At 39.9% G+C, this 25870-nt stretch overlaps 1 protein-coding gene and 1 long non-coding RNA gene across 6 annotated transcripts in view; both read left to right on the forward strand.

The window, feature by feature from the left end:
* The window catches only part of SCAF8 (SR-related CTD associated factor 8), a 106323-nt gene that overhangs the window by 4864 nt on the left and 75589 nt on the right, over positions 1 to 25870 (forward strand). For 3 of the 5 annotated variants that reach the window (XM_072035936.1, XM_027454395.3, XM_072035937.1), the window contains exon 1: positions 9866 to 10247. The exons of the other annotated variants lie outside the window; for them this stretch is intronic. In XM_072035936.1, the coding sequence (XP_071892037.1) occupies positions 10218 to 10247 (30 nt within the window). In that variant the 5' untranslated portion in view covers positions 9866 to 10217. Of the gene's footprint in view, positions 1 to 9865; positions 10248 to 25870 lie in introns of those variants that run through there. 5 annotated transcript variants of the gene reach the window in all.
* On the forward strand, positions 3004 to 4002 carry LOC119716623 (uncharacterized). The gene is made up of 2 exons (XR_005264972.2): positions 3004 to 3061; positions 3367 to 4002. It is a non-coding gene; the product is annotated as an uncharacterized lncRNA (long non-coding RNA).

The following is a 25870-nucleotide window of genomic DNA, read 5'->3' on the forward strand; positions in this document are numbered from 1 at the left end:
AGAAGGATCACCTGGCTCATAACAGTTCATTCCCCAGTGCCTGGGCTCCAGCGTGGGGACATCAGCTTCATTTTTCCTATTTTCACGTTGTGGGGGAAGTGTATCTTTAAAGCGGTACTGTATCATCCTGCTTAGCTGCTCTGCTCAGGAGCCCCACCAGCACACCCAGCCCCTGCCCTGCTGTGCTCTCCTCTCCTTCTGAATGCACCATGTAGCAACCCTCGAGTGGCTCATGCTTGTTGTAACTATTGCTTAATGTGAGAGCAGTTCATGGGTAGTGCATTCAGGTCTGAACAGAGCTGCTGATGATACAAAATGTTCTTGAATGTTTGTGTTCCTGTAGTAGTGCCATCACCCAGGCAAGTGTAACCTTTAGGTTAAGGTGTGAGTTCACGGCTGCATTAGCTCCTTGAGGCTTGACCTTAAAGAAAGAGTGGCTGCTATAAAATATCAAGCTTGACAAGATGATTGCTGCTGTGTTTCTTTTTTTTTAAAAAAAAAAAAAAAAAAAAAACTTTCAGAGTCAACAATCCAGTTTGCTGCTACAAAATCTTATAAACAGATGACAAAAAAGAGCTTTTAAATACCTTATTCCCGAACTTCTGACTAATGCAAAATCTACCTGTTATTACTTACTAAGAAAACAATTCTGGCATTGTACAAACATGCCTTATAATGTAAATATAAAGTTTCTGAATGTTTGCAATCTTGTAGCAGTAACTTCACACCTGTGCATATGTAGTTTTATAGCGAACGGGAGGGATATACTTGCTGTATACCTATCACCTTGCATTAAGGTTAAAAATATCATATCCTCAAGTCTGTTTTAAGAGCCTGAGAATTGAAGGTGGAGCATACTTAGGGACATCAAGCATGGCAAGGAATCCTTTGTTACTAAAACGTATTTACATTGCCTACAGGTTAGGTGGATTACAACTTGTCCTGTCACAAAGTTAAAGCAAACAGTGGGTTTAGGACTGTGCTGTGAAGTAAATACCACTTTTCCTACAGAGGGTGAATGTACTTTTGCTTTCTGTCCCTAGCAAAGTACCAGATTTCACTGTTTCAGGTATTGGAAGGCACTGTGCTATTGCAAGTATTGTATGTGGTCCTGTGGATAACACCCACAAGAGAGCAGCTGTCAGGATTGACCAGAATGGTGGCTTCTGTACTGCTTGTGTTTTGGGCAAATACGGTCTTCAGCTGAGAAGCTATAGCAACTTCATATGTTTTTCTTAAAGTTTCAAAAATGGGTGGTTTTTTTTTAACCTCTAAATGATAAGTAGATTACCATGGGAAAATGTAGCTTTGTACCTGTTTGAACGTATCAGCAACAACAACAATGTTGATCTGGTATTGTGGCAAGGGAATTAAAACTTCCCTGAACTTTATTAAAACAAACAAACAAAAAAAAAAAACCTGAAGGTTGCACAAAAAGCACTTAAATTTCCCGGTTCTCTGCTGAGAAGGATAATTCAACAGAACTGCGAAAGAACAAACGACTTAGTGGCTTGTTTGTGTGCTTTCTACTTTTGAGACCTGTTTTGACCCAAGAAACAACTTTGGGTTGAGGCAGAGGGAGGAGGTACCTTCTCCTGTAGTGCCATGAGGCAAGAGTTTTAAACTGGGGGAAGTTCACCAGGAACCTTTGTTGCAACTCAGCATCCTGTAATTACTCTTGATCTGGTTGCAGATTCAGCAGGTACCTCCAGCTCTTAGGCATGGTAGGTCTTTTAACTTTTTATACCCCAACATACAGATGCAGTACCGAACAAATGTTACTATGACTTCTAGATGGGAATGTCCTTCCTAACACCAATTCTTCTAGAAGACATGCATTTTTCTGGTAGCTGCCTCTTCCCTGAGACCAAAGCTTCAAGTGAGCCAGAGAAGGAAATAAAATGAAGTACTGTGCTGGTTTAACTAGATTGTTTTTGGGACAGCTCAGATCTTGAACGTATTTTCTTGTATTTTCTTGTGTTTTTTTTTTTTTTTTTTTTTTTTTTCTGCTTAACAAATGTAAAGATTTGTTACCTAGAAACATTACTGCTAAGTTTTGCTGGACCTGAGCCAGCCAAATCCCAATTCTGTTGTCATCCTGAGCTAAAGTCTGAATCCAGGGTTATGGATTTGGAGAGCTGACTAGTTTGGATGTGTAAGACAAGCAGATATCCCCCTGGAAACTGCAAGAGTTTGGGAACTGTAGTGCTGTCACACCTGAGTAATTGTGCATATATCAGCTCAACCTGGACGAATTCAGTAGCTCTGACTCAGCGTTGCTTGTGCTGCAGTTTAGGTGGTGTTTTGCAAAGCTCTGCAGTGCTTATAGTGTGCCAGTTTGCCCAGTTTCTGACTATCCTTCATAATAAAGAGCTAAACTATATTGATAAATGTACTTATAAAGAGGAAAATAAGCATCAAATTAAGAGTGTTGAAAGTAGTCATAATTGAGTAATGAAATTCCTTCCTGGATGGAGTTTGCAAATCATTTTTGTTAGTTAGTCCTACATTGGTTATTGGATTAAAAAAAAAAAAAAAGGGGAAGAAAAAGAAAGGATCTGCTGATATACCTTTAGTTTAGTTCTGATTTACCAGTTGTAGAGATAGTCAAGGTAATGGTGAAAAACAGTAAGCAAATGGTCATGTCTTGCTTGAAACATAATCATAGTGTAGAAAACATTCAAGAAGCAGAATCCTTTCCTCATGGAGAATTTGAGCATGCTCAAGAGCTTTTGCAGTTTTTGTTGTTTGTTTTATCCCACTCATATAAGCCTTAATTAAATTATTTTTAGGGCATATGGAGAGAAATCTTAGTGCTGACACATAGCAAACTGCCATGCCATGAATATACATTATTTCGAGACTGTTAATACCACAGATTGCAAATATTGTCGTTCTAGTGTACACTTTCACTAAACCCATTGGAATGGGAATATAAAAAAGGATAGAGAAAGCATATCTATAACTACTGTAAGTAGCCAGTGATTTTCTTACCACCCCTAGGTAAAGTGGTGGTGGCTGTCTTGAAGTCCTTGGTCCTTTATGCTGACCAACTCCTTGTGTATGTACCTATTATCCTCTTTCTCCCACTAGTTTTCATTTAACTTTTCCAGTGCAAAGATTTCATTGATTGATTTGTCCTTTTCCAAAGCACAGGCATTTATTTTATTTTATTTTTTAAGGAAACAGATTAATTTCTCCATGTGTCACAGTACTCTGTTTGGTCTATGCTGCCATTGACTTCTGGTCTCTTCTATTGCTGTGTGAACTGTTGATGAACTCAGTTTTGCCATCTGAGATCTAACAGAGCAAGTAAGTGATAGAAAATCTTTTACTTTACTAACTGGAATTATTGTTTACTGAAAGGTAATGGAAAAGACGAGAACTCCATCTGTTTAGACAAAAACATGACATTGATAAGACTGTAATGAGGTCGTAACTTGCCAGAAAAGAAGCTCTGAAACAGGAAAATCAGGCTGCACTGCTGAACACGATGAGGAAAGTGTCAGTGTGATAAGACTGCATACTTCATCTACTTCATCTCTTGGGACTTTTTGTTCTTCAAACATAAAAATACATTTTGTCAGTAGTTGTTTAATTAGGTGTTGCAGGCAGATCTAGTCAATAGAAAGTAAACCTTGGCTGTTCCTTCGCTTCCAGTTTTCTATATATGATTTTGGTAGCTATCAGAATACAGATGTGTGGTGAGAGTCTAGACCACCCACTGAAGAAAAATGTGTCCAGGTCCATACCTTCCTGGAGGAAAGACATACCTATAAAATCTGTCTGCTGATTTTATATTTAAGAGTGATATTTTGTACTTTTGACAGAAGGATCTTAAGAGCTGACAGAAATTTTGATTTCATGTCTCCGTAGCTTAAGACACTGTGTGTGATAGCTTAGGTTTCATTCATTAATCCTGAAGGAAATAAAAAGCTTGAATCAAAATATTAAAATTTCCTGACATTATGGTTGAGATAATAAAGAAATGATGGAAATGGCTCTTAGTGTGTGTTCACTTCTATCACGTTCTGTACAACCAAATAAGATTGTCTCAGCAGACTGGGAGAAATAATTCTGGTTTTGCAATATAATGGCTGCACACTGGAGATTTAGCACATATGGGCATGAGAGAAGACAAGATAATATGAAGGAATGATCCAAATTATTAGTCAAGAACTGATGCTTCTAGTCATCAGCTTGTATTTCAGAAGGCACATGAGCTAGCAGATAAACATTTTTAAGATTAAAAAGTTTCATCCATCCATCATCTCTGATGTTCTCACTTGAGTTTTTTTGGCCCTCATTTGGCCTGTTACTCTACAAACAGTACTGCACTAAGTATGCAGTCTTATGTTTATAATATCTGAAAATTATCAATGAATTCTCCTTGAATTTCCATTGAAGCACTTAGGTTTATCTTTGAGTGCCTTATTTTTTTTTAGCGCCAGAATTGAATTCAAGATTTCAGCATACACTATATACATATAATACACATAAAAACGGTTATTTCACTTTGAGCTTTCAAAAAATGGATAAGCTTGTAGCTGGAATTGGCTAGAAAACTTCTCTCATGTCTTTTACAGTGTTTCCAAGTGGATATTATAAGGATTTTCCACGTCCCTTTCTTGTAATTCTGCTGTTTTATTAAAATTAGTTAAGCATGCTGTAACTGCTACTGCAAAACCATTGGCTAACCTTTATTTTAAAAGAAGTGTCTTGTTAGGAGCAGAACTAAATGTTGGCTATGCAGCTGTAAGAATTGGTCATCATTCTACCCCTAATTATACACGTATAACACAGAATGAAGTTCAAGTTTGAGGATTAGAACCCTGTGTAGAACAAGAAATCATTAAGAAATGTTTCCTAGCTGAGCTTTTGTTAGCAATATTGGGATAGCACTGTAAGCATGAGTTACATTGTCAGCACAATTGTATCAAGTTATCCAAACTTATAAGAAAGTCTGAAAAATGTTGCTGGGAGTAATTTCTAAAACTTTTTTCTGCTTTCTGCATTTCATTTGAAATCAGTATAGATCTAAGGTGTGTATCTGTGCTCTGAAGCTGGCCTCTAAATTAAAGCCTGAATTGTCTTTGAAAGTGTTTTTTTCTAATGAAGAAATTTTTGAAGCTATTTCTACAGTGCAATGACTAGAGTCTGCCATCAAGCTAGGACAAGCACTAAAAAATTAGAGTAAGTCAACCCTGACCTGAAGTTACTGGACAGTAAATGGACTGGGATGCCCAGTAACCAGGCTATCATGAACAGCAGCACATGGTTGCAAATCTGGTGGTTCAGAGTTTCTTTTACAATCTTTGCAATTAATATACACTTGAAAAAAAAAAAAATCTCCTCATGAGAATCTGTAGGTAACAAATGCAGGGAAAGTTCAATGGAGAATATTTTGATACCTCTAGTTATAAATTAAGAACTTCTAACATGGTGGTAGTGAAGGAAGAGTGGCAATAAGAAATGCAAATGAATGATGACAATGAGGTAGTTAGTGAAAAAGGATAGAGGAGAATGTACTAATGTTCAGTCAAAACAGTAAGAAGCTCTGGGAAACATGCTGGGAAAAAATAAGTAGGGAATGGCAAGTGTACATGCAGAATGGCTTGGTTTTGATGACTTAGATGTCTTTTAAAAACCAAGTGTGGTGAGAACTTTTTTAAAAAAAAAAAAAATAAAAACAGAATCATTCTCTCAATTTAAGCTGCAAGTGGCTGTTGTGGTTTAGTGCAACCCACTTGCTCCATGTAGCATCAGTTGCATGATGTATAGAGAGGACCCTTCCTTTGAACATCCAGCCTAGCACCAGCAGTTGGTATGCCAAGAGGAGCTGCGCTTCAGTACTGACCACTTCAGAAGATGATCAAACTCCTTCATATGCTGTCAATATCTCCTTTTTGGTTGGAGTGTAGCGGGCCTCAGATCCTCTGTATCTGCAACTCCAAAACCCCAGGGGTTGACCTCAAGTTTCTCCAGGTTCTTTCTGCCAGAGGCTCCAGGTGGGGCCATTCTTCCTGGTTGTGGGGTAGAGCATGTTCTTTACACCTGGTCCTGTTTGGACTGGCCCAAGGGCTACTGCATGAACTATTTCCTGCTTAATTTGTTTGAAGGCTTGTCATTGCACAGGGCCCCATTCAAAGTCATTCTTCTTATGGGTTACTTGGTAGAGCGGGTTTACAATCAGACTGTAATTTGGAATGTGCATTCTCCAAAACCCCACAACACCTAGTAAAGTTTGTGTTTCTTCTTTGCTAGTTGGTGGAGACATAGCTGTTATTTTGTTGATCACGTCCATTGGGATTTGACAGCATCTATCTTGCCATTTTATTCCTAAAAACTGGATCTATTGTGCAGGTTCTTTGACTTTATTTTGTTTTATGGCAAAACCAGCCTTCAGAAGGATTTGGACTATTTTCTTCCCTTTCTCAAAAACTTTCTATGCTATGTCACCCCACACAATAATGTCATCAATGTACTGCGGGTGTTCAGGAGCTTTGCCCTACTCCAGAGCAGATTGGATCAGTCCATGGCAAATGGTAGGGCTGTGTTTCCACCCCTGGGGCAGCCGATTCCAAGTATATTGGACTCCCCTCCAAATGAAAGCAAACTGTGGCCTGCACTCTTCTGCTAGAGAGATGGAGAAAAATGCATCGGCGATATCAATTGTGGCGTACCACTTGGCTGCCTTCGATTCTAGTTCGTACTGGTGGAACTTTTCAGACAATGTCTCCAAAGTATTCTCTTTTAGTTGGTGGACAGTGGTTTGTTCAGGTGGGGAGGAAGATAAATTCTCTTTAAGTTGGTGGAACTCTTCAGAAAATTTCTCCACAGCTGAGATGCAGGCCTGTAAGGAAGAGGGGAGACTTCGAACTACCAGAGTTGTTTAGCCACTTAATCCACTGTGGGTTCCTCATACTCTTTCCAGGCCATTATTGCCAATGAGCTGGCATATGATGATGGTGCACTCCGTACAAACTTCCACCACATGGGTCGTGTACGTGCCCCATGCTGGACACCAAAAAGGACTGTTGTGGTTTAACCCAGCTGGCAGCTAAACAGCACACAGCTGTTCGCTCACCCTCCCTCCTCCCTCCCTCTCTGGGATGGGGGAGAGAAATGGGAAAGTGAAGCCTGTGAGTTGAGATAAAGACAATTTATTAAGACAGGAAAACAATTACAATAATAATGATGATGATAGTACTATTAATAATAATGTGTATGAAACAAGTGATGCACAGTGCAATTGCTCACCACCCACTGATCAATGCCCAGCCTAACCCTAAGCAGTCTGCCCCCTCACACCCCAGCTAGCTACTCCTAAATATTGTTTAGCATGATGTCAGAGGGTATGGAATAACCCACTTTGGGTCAGCTGTCCTGGGTCTGTCCTCTCCCAGCTCTTGCTGCACCCCCAGCCTGCCCACTGGCAAGACAGAGTGAGAAGCTGAAACGTCCTTGGCTTGGTGTAAGCACTGCTCTGCAACAATTAAAACATCAGCATGTTATTAGCACTCTTCTCATCCTAAGCCGAAACATAGCACCCTACCAGCTACTAGGAAGAAAATTAACTCTGTCCTAACTGAAACCAGGACAGTGGCTAATAACAGATCTGCTTTTCTCTGCGTCTGTGTGAACACCTGCTTTCTCTCCTGACACTTGTATGTTGGTTGTTAATCTAAAAGGTGAGAGGAAGGAGCAGGGAGTTGTTCACTTGGGTGGAGGGCTTCTTAAGGGCATTTGTACATGTGATGCTTGTTTGCTCTATTGAGTCTGCATTTAGACTTGTCAGGAGTAGGGAAAAGGAGGGCATACCTATCTTATTTTACGGAAAAACTCAGTACATGTCAGATTAAAGATCTTGTCGATCTTGAGTTTCTTTCATAATTGCAAAGCTGTGTTTGTACCCAAACAGGAAGCATACCCCAACATTGTGAATCTTGCATATAATTCATCATGTCGAAAAGTGTGATCTTATTTGTGAAGTTGAAAATGTTAAGGTTTGAGTTTCAGTAGTTGCACAAAGCCTCCGAATGGAAGAAATCCTGCATTGTGGAGCAAGTTGTCACTCATTCTCATCCAGAACAAGACGAGAAACCTCCCGACTCTGGTATGTTATGAGTAATACTATAAGTCATTAAATTAAACAGGCTCATGGAGCAAGGTAGCCTTGCCCCAGAATGAACCTTTTCCCTGCACTGTTTTGATATTACTTCATTCGTATGCTTGCTTAATTTAGAACACTTAGCGTTATGCTCGGAGACACATAACCCATTTCTTATTCTTGGATGATAGCTAACTCTTTTGCTTCAAATTCAGGCTCTGCACATCAGAAGTCAAGCGTTGATTAATATGTCTTAAAGTGTGAATTCTACCCTTCCTTCTCTGATTACTCCTTTACTCACTCTTCCCTTTCCTTCACTGGAAGAACTTAGGCTATTGGAATAAATATTTTGTAAAAGCAATCACATGGAAGTTTTTGGTCACTTTGAGGTCAATTTTAAAATAATTTTGGTAAAATGTTTTCCTATCCAGTGTGGTATTCCATCCATTTTCATAGGCAAAGCAAGACTTGATTCAGTTTCACTCAAAAGAAAAGCTACCAGATACTGGAAGATAGTTTGTAACTGAAGGAGTACAAATGTAATAGTTTTACCAGTTAATATTGCATGGGATTTTTTATATTGCAATTTCCCACAAAGCCTCTACAACAATGTGAACAGAATTGTCTCTTCACATTTTATTTACTCTTAACTACCACAGGATTTAAAAAAAAAAAAAAAAAAAAAAAGAGGGGCAAAGACCTTATTGTCTGGGGAACTTGTTTCACTGCTTGACCATCTTCACAATGAAAAAGGTTTTCCTTCTGTTGAGTCAGAATCTCCCCTGCTTTAATTTAAGACCACTCTCTTGGCCTGCTGTGTACCTCTGCTACAGAAGCTTAATTATTTCAAAATAATGAAAAAATGTTAAGGAACCTTATTCAGGCATTTGACTTAAGTGCTGGCTGCTACCAGCTCCCCTCCCTGGCTCAAGGCTCTCTATTCTCTACTCTGAGCCCTCCCATCCTTTCTGAAAAGGGCATCTGCTCTAACCTCTTTGCTCATCTTTGTGGCCAGCTCCTGCAGCAGCATTGTTTCTGGAGATTGGCTTCTTCCCTAAGTGAACCTGTTGGGGAAGAAAGACTCCCAACGCTGTTACAGGACTTAATCTCTTCATTTGCATTTCTGTAAGGGCAGATCATTAACATTACCTCAAATTCTGGGTTTACCTTAACTTCTAGGTTACCTCGTTTGTCAAGCAAACCTTTATTTGGTCTGTAAGCCCCTGATGCCCTTCGGCAGGAGTGTGAAGGGGTCATGGAGAGCCTCTGTGCCTCGGCTCTGAGGGGAGGGCAGGGGGGTGTGGGTGACCCGGACAGCAGCCTGGAGACCTGGCCAGGGACTAAACACAGGTCAGACCTGAATTTGCTCTGCTGTGTCTGCAGGGCTAGAGGACATAAGTGAGCTCTGGGGGAAAGACTCCGTGCTGAGCACGCCTCAACCCCAGCTGCAGGTGAGTGCCGGCCGAGGGACGGCCCTGGGGGCTCTTCTTTCCTCATTATCTCGCCGGTTTGCGCCCCACAGCTTCCCTCGCCGCCTTCCTGGAGCTTCATCGGAAGCCGCCGGGGCCGAGAGCCCGGCGGTGAGGCCCCCTCCTTCCCTCCCTCCCTGTTTTCCTCAGCGCCACGGCCGGCGGGTGGCCGTGAGGCGGAGCCGCCGTGTGGCGGCGGGGCGGAGGCGGGCCCGGTGGCGGCGGCGGCAGCGGTGGCCCCGCAGTGTCGGGCGCTGCCCGGCAGGGGGCGCTGTGGCCGCCCGCGCCGCTCTCGGCTCGTCTGGGAGCTGCGCTGCCAGGAGCCCCCGCGCGCCCGCCATATTGGCGCCCGCGCCGCAGCCGCTGCGCCTTGTTCCTCCATCGCCTCCCGGCGCGGCCCAGCCGAGCCCGGCGGGGGACGGGACGCGGGCGCCGCCGCCGGGCGGGGAGCGGGGCTCGGAGGCCGGGAGGAGCCGGGAAGGAGCCGGGCCCGCGGCCCTGCTGCGCCAGCCGCCATGGCGAGGAGGCCCGGCGGCTCCTGAGGCGGGCGCGCACGCACGCACGCAGCGAGCCAGGCTGAGCCCCCTCCCGGCCGCCATCAGCCGCGAGAAGCCGCCCGGCCCCTTCCCCGCCGCGACATGGAGGCCGTGAAAGCCTTCAACAGCGAGGTGCGTGACCCCCTCGCCCGGCGCGGGGAGCGGGCGGGGCCGCGGGGCCCGGCGCCTGGCCGCGGGGAGGGGGCGGGCACGGGCAGGGGCAGGGGAAGGGGAGCGGGCGCCGGGCGGCGGCTGGGGAAGGGGCCGAGGCGGTGGCGGAGCGGCCTCCGCCCCGGGAAGGTCGGCCCGGGCTGGGGCGGGGCGGGGGAGCGCTCCCGGGGGGCTCCCAGCCCGCGCCGGGCGGCGGAGGGCTGCTGACAGCCTGCGGGGAGCGGGAGGAGGCTGAGGGGGGAGAGGATGCGGCGGGGGAGGCCTCCCCGCCGCCCCCCGGGGGGCTCCCCGCGCACCAGGCCCCCTCCGGCCGCCCTCGGTCCCCGGCTCTTCTCCGCCTCGCGGAGCTGCCTCGTTGAAGCAGGGGGCCGGGGAGGCCCGGAGGCTCGCCTGGGTGGTCGGGGCGGCAGCAGGCGTTGTTCCTGCGCGCCTCGCCCCGCGCTGGCCCTGCTGCACCTCGGCGCTGCGAGCCGCATCGCCGGGAAGGGCTGGCCGGGGCGGCGGGCGGGGGCACGGCGCGGCGCGGGGCTGCTCCCCGGGCCCCTGGTCAATGTTTCCTTTGTCGCGAGGCCGCTCTGGCGACAACTGGTCCGCTCCTCTTCACCGCAGGAGTTTGTATGGCTTACCTGAGAAAGTTGAGGTGAGAACAAGGAAACAAAACACCTACTAAGTCGTATGTCATAGGAAACCGGACTTACACATGTGTTAAAGATAGAAAGTATCAGCGCTGACTACAATGTACACTTCTGCATGCTGCCCAGTGTGGGAGCTCCAGGTGGCCCTCACTCTCCAGCCCCAGCATACAAGTGACATGGTTGTAACAACTTAAAAGAATACAATGTTATTTTCTTTATTATTATTTTTTATCCAAGCGATGTGCTAATATGCTAGCGCTGTTATTTCTATAAGCCAAAACACAATTTTTACAGGTTTTAAAACAGGCGGGTAATTCCTTATAACTCAGTAGCAGTTGAGTAGCCATAACTGACATACAATTCTAGGTCTGGTGTGTAATGTAATTTAAATTCTTAAGTGGAAGAATCACAATAACCACTAAAAGAAAGATAAGGTACTACAAACTACTTTTTATTTTTGAGTTAGCTTATATACTTTATTCTTAGGTAGGGAAAAGGAAAAGTCAGGTCACAAGATCAGAAGAGCATAAACAGATTACAACCTTTCTCTTACGCACACTTGCTAGTGTGAGCAAAAGTTTTCCCTTCCATATGGGAAAACTACTTCTGGCTGACTTGCTGTATGCCCAGGTATAAGTACCATCAAAATGATTAACTCTGAAGACTTAGGGTGAAAATCATAGTGAAGAGGAGAGCTTTAGGATATGCCTTAAATCTTTTAAGTGATTGAAAAAGAGTATGCTTTGAATTGTTGAAAAAGAAAACACAGAAGATGAAGTTATGATGTTTTGATCGTTTTTTTTTTCCCCTATAGCATTAGTAGACAGCATGTATGATAAGACTTGGTTTTATGATTTCTTTCTGTTTTGGTTTAACCTATGTCTCTGTATTGGAATGCAGGAAGGCTTTAAAGATACTGTTACCAAAACCCTTATCCTAGAAGTAAACAATACAAAACTTGCTGTGTTTGCAGAGTCCTGAGTATAATTGCTAGCCACTCCAACATCTCTGTACCCAACGCAGAACTTGATTTAATCTTAACTGTTCGTAGTTGTTTCTGGTCTAACTGACCTGTGCACATCTTGCATTTTAGAACTGTGAATGTGGCTAATAAATATTTTAAATAGCTGAAGTGGTTGAGTCCAAAGGTTGTAGTCTGCACTATACCTAAATACTTTAGATTAATTTACTTCACTTCTAAAATTCCTTTTCTTTGTTTGTATGATGATTTAAGGTCATGTTATACTCGAAAAATGACGTCAAAATTCCATTCTAGGGATTTGGGGCTTAAAATAGATGTAGATTAAATTTAGCAGCAAATGGGATAGACTTGTAGGGGAAAAAAAAAAACAAAACAAAAAACAAACAACCTTTTACCACGCCTTCTCTTACGTGGTTTGCATTCAGTTAACAATTTTACGGTAGTTGATGTAGTTTATGTAATTTACCAGTGAAATCTAGGTGATGCTTTAGAAGGAACATTCCAAATAAATTTAAACACTTAAATCTGCACTGTAGGTACTTCTACTGTTTGTTTCTTGTTTTTCAGGGAAGGAGTTGTTGTTTGGATTCTGCAATGAAGCTAAAATAAAGACAGCTGTCCATCTAGATAGTGTAGATGGCTCAAAATGTATGTGTAACCTGAGCAAGATCCCATATTATGGCTGTCCTGTACAGTAGGCACAATTGAAATCATTAGCATAGAGTGGTCATTAATTTGTTTAGAAAGAAATATCTCAAGTTTCCTTGAACGCCAAGTACTGGAAGTAATGCCTGCTGTTGCGGAAAGTTATTCCATGTCCAGTGATGATACTTGGCATTGTCAGTGCTGTGCCTAATTGTGTATATAAAATTAGCTCTAGCATTTAAAGTCCTGGGAAAGGTAAATTTGAAGATGAGAAATAATCATACTGACAAGTAAAACACGCTCAGTATTGTTCTGTTGCAATGGTTGATACTTTACCTTTGAGTAAAAATTGAACTAAAAATACAATATTATACAGCTGACTTGGTATACCAGTATTTGCTAGTGTTTTATACTGTACAGTTTATCATTTGCTACAGTTGACATCCTAAAGTTTCGCCACTGCAGAATCTTTTTTTCCAAGTCTCAGTTCAGACCCTGAGCTTCTTCTGAAAATACAACATCAAAGTCAAGAACAGGTCTTGACAGAAGAAAATGGCTTAAATGTTTCAAATTATTCATACGTTCCTTAAAAGGTATTTTGTTAAAAAGAATTCAAATGGACTAGAGACAAGCATGCTTTCTTGCAGAGTGCCAGCATGAGGATGATAGTGGTTTAATTGCAAACTTAAGTAATTAAAAGCTAATGTTTGTTATATAGTTCAGTGTTAAAGCCTTATTGTCAGTTTCAGAGCTAGCCATTCTCAAATCAGTTTCAGATACCGTGCCTGAAATTGTTTGAGGGTGCTATACTCCGGTTTTCATACAATACTGGAATTTAATTTAGGGAAACCAGAGATTACAGATTAGTTTTAAATACAATATAAACTGGATATTTGAAGTAATACTTTGTTAGCCACATTAACTGCATCTTCTATGCATTTCTTGTCTTAAGCATCACAATATATTACTGACATTGAAGATTCAATTTTTAATAGGGAAACTGTATATTTAGAGGGAAAAAATAAAAAGGAAAAAAAGCAAATCTCCCTGAAGCAGACACCAAGAAGAAGAAACTTATCTGTACAGTAGGGTATTGGTCTTTTTTATATACAAGTGGATTGAATGGAAAAATAAGTATCATGAAGACATGGAAGTATTTGAAGGGGAGGATGCACACAAAGCACTCTAAAGATAAGTTAGCGATTATAGTTTGCATAAAGAGCGATATTGGTTTCTGTGCCTTTTGTCTTGTTAATCTAAGCGTCTTCTAGGTGAAAGAGCCCCAATTAAAACACACACAGAATTGTTAGGCTGGACTTCAGCTTTTCTTAGCAGTGCAAGAGGTTGTCTGCACACAGGTCATCATAAAATGAGCTCTTGGTGTGCAGAATGGTTGTGAGAGCCATTAAAGATGAGAGGAAGCGATAGTAAAATCAGCGTTACGTTTGGGTTAACTGCTGCTTCTGAAGTTTGTCAGTGGCCTGAGTGTAGCAGTCACTGATCATTTGCTGGTGATGCAGTTAAATATAAATATACTCAACTTAACTTAATTGTCTGTTGGTCACCTTTACCATGAGGTTTCTTTAGAGGGTAATGTTGTAGGTGGCAGTGAGGAACAATTCAGTTAGCTGGACTGAGAAACAGTTCAGAAATGGGAGCAATGGTGACAGCAGGGAACAGTTCAGAATGTGCCCCTTGGAAATAACCCACATTTTAATTACCTGTTGGAGAATATAGGTGCATGAAAGTACAGAGGTGTAAGTCAGTTGTTCTATTTTAGTATGCTTTATTTAAATGGCATATTCTAAAAATCACCAAGGCAGCTTTTTCACAAAAGAATGCCAGTTGATGCTAAAAAAAGCAAAATGGTATGCCTCATAAAGACGCTAAATAGAGATTGACTCTGAATAGCTGGGGAGAGTGATAAAAAGGATTCTCTTTGAAAAGAGGAGCCAGGGCTTTGATTAGTGTAAGTAGTGATACTAGCAGTTGTGAATGAGGAACAGTGAAAGGGCATGTAAGCTACTCCAGGGCAAGTTATTTCTTAGACCCTGCTGCACGTTTCACGGTAGCTGAAGCACCTGAAACATCTGCAGAGTTGGTGGTGGTGGTGGTTTTTTCTTACCACTGAGCAAATGAGAAATCCTGTCTGTTTCCTTTTCTCTCTCGCTAATAGTTTAACGGTGGTAGAAAAGTGCAACCTGCTTTCACATCCTCTGCTGTTTTGAATAATTCTGCAACTGTTACACTTGAAGTTTTCTTATTTTTTGTTTATCTGATACTGCATTTATCGTCTGAGATTCATAACTTTTATTGTAGCAAATTGGGATGAAAACTTTTGTTTTACCTCCTATTCTTAATTTTCAGAATAAAAAAACCAACCTGCTATATTTGCATCTGCACATAGACGCATCTAGAAAGTTGTCTCCATTTTTCATTCTTAACCTCCAACTTGGATTTAAAAAAGTTCTTCAACTTTATTTTGCTTCATAAACCCATAGTGCACCTCAAAGAAAAAACACTGAATCTGCAGAAATTGTATGAATTCCCTTAAAATACAGCAAAACATTTAGAAGTTTGTTAATTTCACTTTTGGGGGGATTTGAAGAGCAATACTGGTGAAATGTAAATATTTCACAAGGTTGTTTCCCAGCAAGAGTTGACCTATTCACCTTTTTGTTAAAGGTGTATATGGACAGAAATCACTTTTCTCATCAGGACCTAGTAAATATAAAAATGATGTTTCACCTGATTAAACGTCTCTGTGTGTGCTGAATAAATATTTATAGTCTCAATATCTCATTTTCAAAACCTGATCTGATCTTTGCCTTTCTCCAGTCACAGAATCCCGAATTCTGGCCTTGTAAATGATAATGCAATGATGTGTTAAAGGCCCCAAATATTAGCCTTCTTTTCTGCATATATTGCTCAAGGACCTCGCATCTTTTGTGAAGTATCATAGGGCAGACTTCGATTATTTTTCTGCCTTCTATGCATACATTTTAGATTTCTGTTTAAACCATGATCTAGATTGGATCCCTGTGTGCTTGGAGGAGGTGGGGGGTGGTAATGTAGACCTCTGGATTCTGGTAATGCTGCTGGGTTGTGACCGGGTAGTTCCAAGTATCGGTCCTGTTTGCTGTTCATTTAGAGCACAGCAAACCATTTTGCAGTTGAACACAAATGCACTTCTGAACTCTCATGACTACAGTTCCTTTGATTTTTTTTCACATGCTCACTAAGACCATGCCCGAGGCTATAATCTTTTGTGAAGTACTTGAAATTATCTTAACAAGTCTTATTAGAGTTTGCCATCAGCAGTCTGTTTTCCTCTGGCAGTTGTAACAGTGGAGTCTAGTAATCCAAATGGCTTTCTTATAGAAAATCAAGAAACATTCAGAACAAGGGTATTTGATAAAACACGTCTTCAAATGAGATCCAGGCATTTGATTATTTTCATGAGGAATTTTTCACTTAGGAGGAGGCCTATTTTTTTTCCTTGTCTGTAAAATTGGTCCATCCCTAGACAGCCGCTGAGAAATCTGTTTCCTGAGTGGCTGACTCAGCCTTGGTTAGGGCCTGCATTCCTGGCCTCAGCAAACACCGCTGCAACCCATTGTGAGGCCTGGCCCAATGGTTTGTAATTGTCTGTTCACGTGTGCATCCAGAGGTCAGCTTGGCTTTGAACTCCAGAAACAATATTAGTCCTTGTTCTTGTAGCATAGCCTTTGGTGAATTGCATGAGCTGTTCTTCCATTTCTTCATTTCTTTGGAGCTATTTTTCTGCCATGTTTCTCTGGGAGTACTGACATGAGCAGCAGCCTACCAGGTGATTTTATTAACCCTATTCACCTGCTGCTTCTAGGCTCTAGCATGTGTTCTTGAAAAGAGCAAGAGGGTCTTCAGCTATTGCTGTACTAGTTCTAAACTTCACCTCTCTTTGCCAGCTGTACTGACCAAAACCAACCCTTTTTTATATATAAAAATATATATTTTTTTAAATGAGTTGTTAAAATTTGGAAAAACTAAGAGGAAATGAGTAAGTTGTCACCATGACCCTCTGTCAGATTTATTCCACCATAAACATAACATATATTTCTTGTGACAGCACGCTCCTTATACTGTCAGGCTTTTAGGAAGTGACCTGTCATTTGTACAGAAGTGGCAACCATGGACATACAACAACTTGACGTTGTCTTTCCACTTTTTTCAAGAGCTTGTCTACAGAGTTTAGCTGATTGTACTAGGTAGACTTTTGATGGTATGAGTTTTCTTACATTTCAAATGAATAACACTGGATTTCTGCTTTTCTTTTTCTAGTGTTGTGATTATGCAAGCAGTAAGCTGGTGGATATTTTTCTGATGCTTTGACATATAGAAATATAATGAACGTATTTAAGTTAATAAAACATATATATTGAAGATAAGGCACCTGCAGCAACTCCACTTTCTATGTATCAAAAGTAGTAATACATTTTAACCAGTTTATAGTTTTGACAGCCAGTGCTCTGGTTCCCGTTTACAATACTAATATAAAAGATGTGTTGCAGAGGAGGAGCAGAGCTTAGATCCCAAAGGCAGTAGCAGCAAGGAGCGCTGGTTTGGGTGGGTGGCGACTGAGCATAATCACAGCAACAGCGGAGTTTGAAGGCACCCGTTTCTGTTTCCTTGTGTTTGTTTATTTTGAAGTTCTGTCTTAATTATCACATCTGTTTTGAAAGATTGGAGTAAATACTTCTTTTGTGAGCACTGATTACAGCTGCACAAGGTATTTTATAAAAGGCACTGAACAGCTGTATTACGTTGTTGAACTGGAATTTATAATTGAAATAACATGCATTTTTGGGAAAGATATTTCAGCAGATCCATCTTCTTGTACTGTTTGGCCTAGGGTTCTGTGTTTCCACATATTCGTTGATTTGGATTTGAGTGGTCAGGGTTTCCTTCTATTTTGGAGGGTTGGGAATTTGGAAGGTTTGGAGGGTGGGGGAATTATTAGTTACTTTTAAAAACAGAATTGATTACATGTATCCTTTGCTTTCCATCCCTAGTATTCTGTTTCTTGGAAGTACAGAGTACTTTCAAATGAATGCTGCTCATTCTAAACTGTTGCTTTAAAAATCTTGGCCTTATAGAATGTTTTATAGAGCTTTCTTGGCAGATCACTTAGAAACTAGTAGGATAGATAGAAAATATAAATTTAATATTTTTGTTGTTGACGTGCTTGAAGTTTTAAAAAGAGAAATAATCATGTTTATACGGGTCTTTGCATTTTCCAAAAATCAAGTCCAAAGAGCTTACAATATATTAAACAGAATATTGAAATCTTATGGAAAGATCTGATCAAATAGAAGTTTTTCAGAATACTAAATCTCCTATACATATCAACAAAACCAAGCTGGTTTGTATGGAAAGGAATAGGTTATTCTCTAAATGACAACTACAGGTTACCTGTTGATTTTAAAGCTTGGTAATTAGATAAGCTTCTTAGGTTGCTTCTTAATTTTCAGAAATTTGAAGTGAAACAGCAGGAAAAGAGAAATATATGTATTTAACAAATGTGTTGGTTACAGAGAAATCCAACCTGCTACAAAACTTGTTTTTTTTTTTTTTATTACTATTTTGAATCATGAAGTTTCATTAGGAATGCAGGGAATTTTAAGCTGTACCTAAGGAGAAATCCTTTTGTACTGATTTCAAAGTTAGCTTTTCTTGTAAGCCCTGTAAGCAGTTGGCAAGGAAAATATTTAGCTCTTTGATTTTCAAAACATTTAGGATCTGTCCCTGTACTTTGTGTCTTAAAATTGTAGAGGTGTGATTATATTTAGACTTCTCAAAGGCACCTAACTTCATACTACACTCCATTCTTCCAAATCAGGACGTTGCGGCAAGAAGAGAGGGCACTTCTCCAGTGAGGGCAGCCTGTGAGCTGGCCTCTGGTATCCTGCAGGTTGATGTTGTCCCTGAAGATGACAAATTTTTCTGTTGGTGGCATAGAATTAGCTGTAAATCATGCAAAAATGTTAATGATGGAAATGAGCAGTGTGGCAGGAATGAGGAGGGAATTACAGAAAGTGAAATAGCCCTTTTATGTTCCCTGCTTTCTCATGCAATATTCTTTCAGGGGTCATGTGGACCTGTTGATCAATCATCTTTCTGTTGTTGGGAGCTTGGGCTATGGTAAAGCACTTAGTCTTGCCTAGCTATTCTTTGTGGCCCATTTAGTTTTGTCTAAGCTTTTTTGTTCCCATGCAGTCAACATCTTCAGCTAGTAAAAAGAGAATAAGAGGAATTGTATTTTATGGCTTGTTAAAGATCTGGGGGCAAATAAAGAATGTTCTAGAGGCCTCTATTCTGAACTAAACATCTGTTTCTTAGTTGCAAGCAATTCAGGAGGCTAGATTGGAATCCAGCTTTCTTCAAACTGTAGTTTTAGGTTCGTAGTCTATTCGTACAGAGCAGGTTATACTAACAGGACGTAGAAGCTTTCTTTGAAAGTAGTAAACAAGAGGATTTAGAGAAAATTGTAAATAGGCTGTAGTACGGTTTACGGCTCTAAAATATGAAAATTGAAATGGATTTTTGTCACTCCATCTCAGATTTGTTCACGCTCAGTAAACTCGTTGTGTTTCCTCGAAATGAAATGGGTAGGAGAAGGATTAAACAAAGGCAGTGATAGTAGTACCTGCCTTCGTCACATGCTGAAGAGTTCTTGGCTGGAGTCTGGCTTGTTGGCTCTCCACTTTATTTTACTCAACTGTTTACACACCCTGTTAGGGTGAGTATTCAGATGGCTTCTGCAAACATAAACATGTGGAGAGTAGTATATAATACGACTGACATGTAGGGACTAAGCTTTTTAAGCAAGTGTTCTCAGTTGCTTTTAAATATTTTATAAATCAATTAAGCGTAAAGGCAAAAGGAAAACACTGGGATATCAAACATATTGAATGTTATTTTTGTGCTTTAATATAAACAGTGTTATGCACTTTAAGTGTTTGAAAACAGCTGTACTAGGATGGTTGCTGTTGAATTGCAACCCTGTCTTGTTCTGTGCTTTTTTCTAATGTTGGATTGTGGCAACTCACATTATTTTTCATTGATTACTGGAATAAAAGAGCTTTTCATTGTTCTCATTTCAAACTAAAATGTCGTATGCAGAGTGGAGTGAGCACCTGTCGTTCTGGTCATCTTACATGCACCTCTTTGATCTGCAGTTTAAATTTTTTGTGTAGCTCACAGAAGATGTGCTAATTGGGTTCAAATAACAGTTCTCACTGGTAGGTCCTAGTCAGCTCCGATCAAAAATCTTATTCACTGAGGGATGGGCTCAAGTAATTTAAGTAACTTTTCTAGACAGTAAAATTGAGGAGAGCGTATAAAATGCAACATAATAAAACTTGTTGATTATATCTCATTTTTTAAAGCAATGACTGACAATACTCTTTTCTTGTTCTTTGCAGTGTGGTGATGTAGATAATTTGGTAAGCAATTCAGTGACTATTTCTGTATATACAGTTGGATTTGATTGATCTCTAATGCTATTGAATTGTGAAAAAAAAATGTTAATCTGTATTAGCCATGACTTTGAAGTATTTGTTTTGTCTTTACTTGAAAATTGCAAACATTTATTGTTGTATATTATGTCTGGTTAGTGTTGTTTCCTGGTAGCATCCAGGACCAAATGCTTCAGAGAAAAAAAAATATTTCAGTAGAGGTATATGTAATTGATATCCCAGATATCAGTTCTGGACTTGATCTCACACTAAAGATTGATCTGAGTCCTAAAGTATTAATAGCAAAATGTTTATTCCCTTAGTAGTAACAATGCTGTAACTAATGAGTTAGAAGGATGAGTATCTGTTCCTTTAGATCAAACCAGAGGTGTGCATAGCTTTCAGTCCTTCTGGTGGCAAAACTAGTCTTGTGTGAAAAAGTTATTTCCTACCTGTTCTTTTCTTGCTTTTATAAGGCCATGACCAGAGTAAGAAAATGAACCTAATACTAAGGAAGCTTTATTTTAAGAAAGTTAGCACTTTGTTCTGATTTTTATTCAAGATATCACTATAGTAGGGAAACAGCTGTCTGGTTCTCTTGTGTGTTGAATAGGAGCGGTGAAAGATCTCAGAATGAAATGCTGGGCTTTGTAGAGGCATAGTATGCCAGTGCCTTCCATGGAAGTGCAGTAAGTTGCTTTGTGGGCGATGGACCATAGAGGATGTAGTTCATTTCTATGCTGCCTGGTCTTCATTGGAGAAACTTTAGATTGTAGCTTAGCAGTGTATAGCATATTGCCTTGTAAATTACATTTTTTTACAGTAAAGTTCACTTTTAACAGATATTTATGATAAAATTATCTTTTTTTAGCACATCTTGAATTACAATTCTGATATTATATGCATTACTGAACAATCAAAATTCGAAAAATTGCTGATGAATTCCTAGACTTTCAGTAATCCTTCTCTTGAAGACCACTTCTATTACCATAATTAAAGTAAGAAAAACAGCAGAAATTCAGTGCTTTAACTACAGTATCAACCTGATCTTTGTCTTTACCCCATTCACGATATATAATTTATACAGTTCATTAAATCTTTGAGTAAGCTCATGTGTCTTTTTTTTTTTTTTTTTCTTTTTACTTCAAATTTTGGAGATAAGACTACAATTTATATAAAATGACATTGAGAAAAGAAAGTATTAGTAATGTAGTAATGTGGTTAAGTCCTTACTCTTGCATATGCTAGAATACTGGCTTTTACATAGTTTCTTATGTGTCAGTGTCATTGCCTTTTGCTGTTCAAAGCATTAAGTTGTTATATCAGAGACAGGAAAATGCAAAATTGTGAATGTAATTGGCTTTACCTTTCAGCCTCTTCTTTCTCTGGATATGTTACTTAAATCTAGATTTTTGGGGTAGAATCTATGTAACTTTGTATTTGGAACCTATTACTTCTGGAGATGCATGAGGAAATTACTTTTTTTTTCTTTTTTTTTTTTTTGTCCAGCAAATGCATACAAAACCTTTCTGAGGCCAATTTCCTATATATTCCCAGATTAAATCTGTTGACTACAAGGGAGAGGGTGCTACAAGAGAAACACTTCTTAAAGATGTGATAGTAAAAGCTGACTCTTAAGGCTTCTTTTTTTTTTAACAAGTGCAATAACAAGAGAAATATCAGTTGAAGGTAATGAGAAATAAGTACCATAATTTGTATTTGTCTGAAGCAGTTCCCAAATGGATATAAAATGAGAAAGAATCGTTGTGATTTTTATGAGGGAAAATGGTATGTCATATATGTATGAGAGTTCTTTCAGAAAATCTGTAAGCATGTGGACAAGGGAGAACCAGGTGATGCTAATTACTGGGATTTCCAAAAGGTAGTTGGCAAGATCCATCCCCAAAAGTTTGAAAAGTTGAATTGCATGGAGAAAGAGCACATCTTGAAACTGTATAGATAGCTGCTAAAAGGGGAAGTGGGAGAAAAGACTATATGTAGAAATAAATTCCTTTTTGATGATGGAATCGTATGCATACTTATGCTGGGAATCAATGCATTTCAATATATTTATAAATGCTGTGAAAAAGGGGTTAAACATTGATGCAACCAGATTTGTTGGTTGTATTAAGTTATTTGGGATAGTGATAATGAAAGTCTAACCATGAAGGATTGCAAAGTGATGTTGCCATACTGACTGTTAGATGGCAGACTGCAGTTGCAAATCTTGCAGTTGAAATAAAAAGGCCTGTTAAAACTTCAGCAGTAATTAAAACAGCAAACAGGATCCCAAAAATGTTTAGGAAAGAAATAGAGACTCATTATACTGACATTACATCCATATTTTATGTCATGTGCAGTATAGTTTCCACCTCATATGACCATTCTGGCAGAACTACATACATAGAGAAGGGCAGAAAGGACAGTCAAAGGAATGACACAGGTTTGTATGAGAAGTTACTAAATATTAATACTCTTTTCAGGCTAGAACAGAGGTGATAGAAGGATGATAAGATAGTGGTCCCCATTCTTTTTCCCTGCACTAGTGATGTGCCTCAGTAAATAATGTATTTTCTACTATATCCTAGCTCAAAGAAAAGGAGAAGAGGTTACCAAAAAAGTCAAAACCCACAAAAACATAACCAAAAGAGAGAGAAGGTAAAAAAATAAATAATAATGAGAAGTGAGAAGAGTGTTAAGATTTTTTTTTTTTTAAAAAAAAAAAAGGAAGAAAGAAAAAAAGAGAGAGAGAACTGCAGAGGAATAGAGAGAGCCCAGCAGGCCTGATCACCACCACCACTTCTTGGAAGGGTCCAAGTAGGCATGGGGGCCCTGTGATGATGCTCAGCCCAGAGGTGTGATCAGACAGGGAGCTTGACATGTCTGTCATGTCTCTTGTCAAGCTTCCCACTCCTCCTGGCACTTGAAATGTCCAAGTTGACTAGGACTCCGTAAGAGTTTGACAAGAACATTCAAAGGCTTGGTGAGACTTTGGATATGGAGGGTAATAAAAAGGGAATGGAGAGCGTACCTGCAATTTCATGAGTTTCTGGAAGACCTGGAAAAGGAACCTGGCATACTGGATGTTCATCTGGTGAAAGGGTCTTCTTGCCATCGAAGGGGCATGATCCTATAAGCTCATCTGTATGGCTCAAATCCTCCAATGAGAGTTTTCCAACTTCCATTCCACTTAAGCAGTAAACTTGGTAAACAGTATGAGCCACCACATTGGTGTTTTTTCACCCTACTGTGGCACTGTCATGCTCCTTAATATTTTGGTGCGTCACAAGGCCAACAAGTTGGAGAGGTGAAACAGTTGGATAAGGATGGTTTTGGAGGCATGATTATGAAGTGAATTGGTTAGCTGTTACACAGTCTGTTGAAGAGACTTGGAGAGGAAGTAGTGGTAGTTCTGGAGACATCATATAGGTATGACCCTCTGTGTGTCTCAGTTACATTTCTGTACTGTTGAGTTAGCATAAGAGCTTTTAAAATATGTTTTTACAATTAAGACAGTAACAAAAGCAGGTTGACAAGACAGTCTTACAAGACAGCAAGAAACCACACCCTTTTAACAACTACCAGCTACTATGATCAGCTTGAAGACTCTCAGTGCTATCTGTCTGATAAGCTGCTACTTGCTTACGTGGCCATTTGGCTGGCACCTGATTCTTACCTGGTCAGATCATTACCCTGGGAATAGCTTTCATTGAGACAGATCAGTGTTTGGTGATAAGTGTATCTTTGCAGACTCATTTTGTCTTCCCTTTAAAGTTTTCCTAGTGATTTATATTCAGTGGTTAACCAAATGTGAAGACTTCTATCAAAGGTTTATTGATTGTCCCCCAACTAATTATCAAAGTGGTGGTGTCAGGGCATGACTAGATGGAATCATCATAAAGCTAGGCTGTAAAACAGCTTCCCTACACCCAAATTGTTTGCAAACTGATCTGGTGTTTCCTTTAGCTATACATCACTTAGAAAAATTAATGCTTACTTCTATCTTGTAGTTTCCAATTTTGTTTGCAATGTGTTTGGAGCTGAGCAATATTCAATCATCTGGAATACCTCAGAGAGGCAGTCAGGTGTTCTGTCCACAGCTTCCTAGAATAAACTAATACAACATTATATTTTCATTGCATTGCAATCAAATGTATACTAGCATCAAGTGTGCTAAGTCGAAAAATCACTGACACTTTTTATAGTAACTTGAAAATAGTCTCTTTATTTTTCTCACCAAAAAAAAAAAAATCCAAAAATTCACATGGGAAAACAGCATTTAATGTTCTTCATAACTTAATTCTCTAACTTTTTTATTTTTTTTTCCCCCCAAAAAATGTAGCCAATAGTTTGGAAATGGTTTCTGTTTTACCAGCACATGTAGACTGCTCATAACTTGTCTCCAATTGTTAGCCTTTTTTTTTTTTTGCCTCAAAAAAATGTGTAGAAGTGTAGTCTTCCTTCCTTGTTAGCACGTATTCTTTGGAAGATGTTATTTTTGCTTCCTTCAGCCTCAGATATTTCCTTCTGTGGCTCAGTTCATTTTGTGTATGATAGCGCTATCTACCTTTACAGAGGGAATGTCTTTCCTCTAGGTTTTTGACTAATGTGCCATAGTTCAGGAATGAACAGTAGAAAACAAAGCTTTGTATAATTTTGTTGGGGATGTTTGTAGACTTTTGTGAGGTTTTAGCCATCCTATTTATTCAAATAAGTAGGGTTATTGAAGCAGAGGAAAAAAATAATAAAAATAAACAAACAAAAAACAGCAAACAAACAACAAAAAAGCAACCAGCATTCTCCCCAAGCGTTATATTTGCTTTTGGGTGACTTTACTCAGGAGAGTGTTATTCTGTCAGATTGAATCGTGGATGAATGCAGAACTCCTTGTCGTGTTACGTTTTTCTGGGCAAATGGCAGAAGACTCTTTTCTTCTCCTCGGGTATTAGCGGAGTATGGGAAAGAATATCAGTTTTGTTTGGATTATCATATTTATTTTTAGTTCCTGGTGCAAGAAAAAAGAAAAAGATGTAAGTGTAAGTATGCAAGTCTTTCCAACTGTGAAGTTATGAAAATAACTAGAAAAAACAGGTTTTGTTGGTGGTCAGATATATATTGGTAGGGGTCAGATGCTTAAAGACATGCTATACTAATCATTTTTTTTAGTCTTTTTGGGCAAGTGTCTGGTATGGGTTGATGTTTATCCAGCAAAGTAGATAAATTACTAGTGAATGGATTTAGATATTCTTCAAAATCACTGAACCATATGGTAGCTCAACTGTTAAGCATATTTTCTGAAGTTTCCATTATGGTTTGTGTGTCTACTCCCAGGCTTTCTTCTTTCAAGCTTGTATCATAAATGTGACTGGCATGTTTCAAAAACTCTGAAACTTATTGTCTGCCGTGGAAAGATTGTAGTATTTCACTTTTCAACCTCTAAAATGAGCTGTATTTCTCTTGTGGAGAAATGCAGCTTCCTGACATGATAAGACTCAAACTTCATTCAAAAGAGTTCTTTTTAACCAGGAGCTGTGTTTTATACTAGCATACAGATTACTAGCTGTATTTTTTACAGTTATTTAAAAGAGTGGGTGTGTTTCATTATGGTACCTGGGTGAAGACATATCAAGATGTTAATAACTATTACGGGTGAGTCATGTCCCCCTGAGGCACACCAAAGCTCCCCTCCAGGGCAGGGAATTCGCTGAGGGAAACAAAATAGGCAATTGAGAGCCACCTACACCAGCCTGGTTTTCACTTGGTCCCTGTTAATTTCATGTGGCACGCTCCTCCTCCCCCTCACCTTCCCCACAAGGCAGGGTTGCA

This window comes from Anas platyrhynchos, chromosome 3 (genome assembly GCF_047663525.1).
Source record: "Anas platyrhynchos isolate ZD024472 breed Pekin duck chromosome 3, IASCAAS_PekinDuck_T2T, whole genome shotgun sequence".
NCBI classification, from domain to species: domain Eukaryota; kingdom Metazoa; phylum Chordata; class Aves; order Anseriformes; family Anatidae; genus Anas; species Anas platyrhynchos.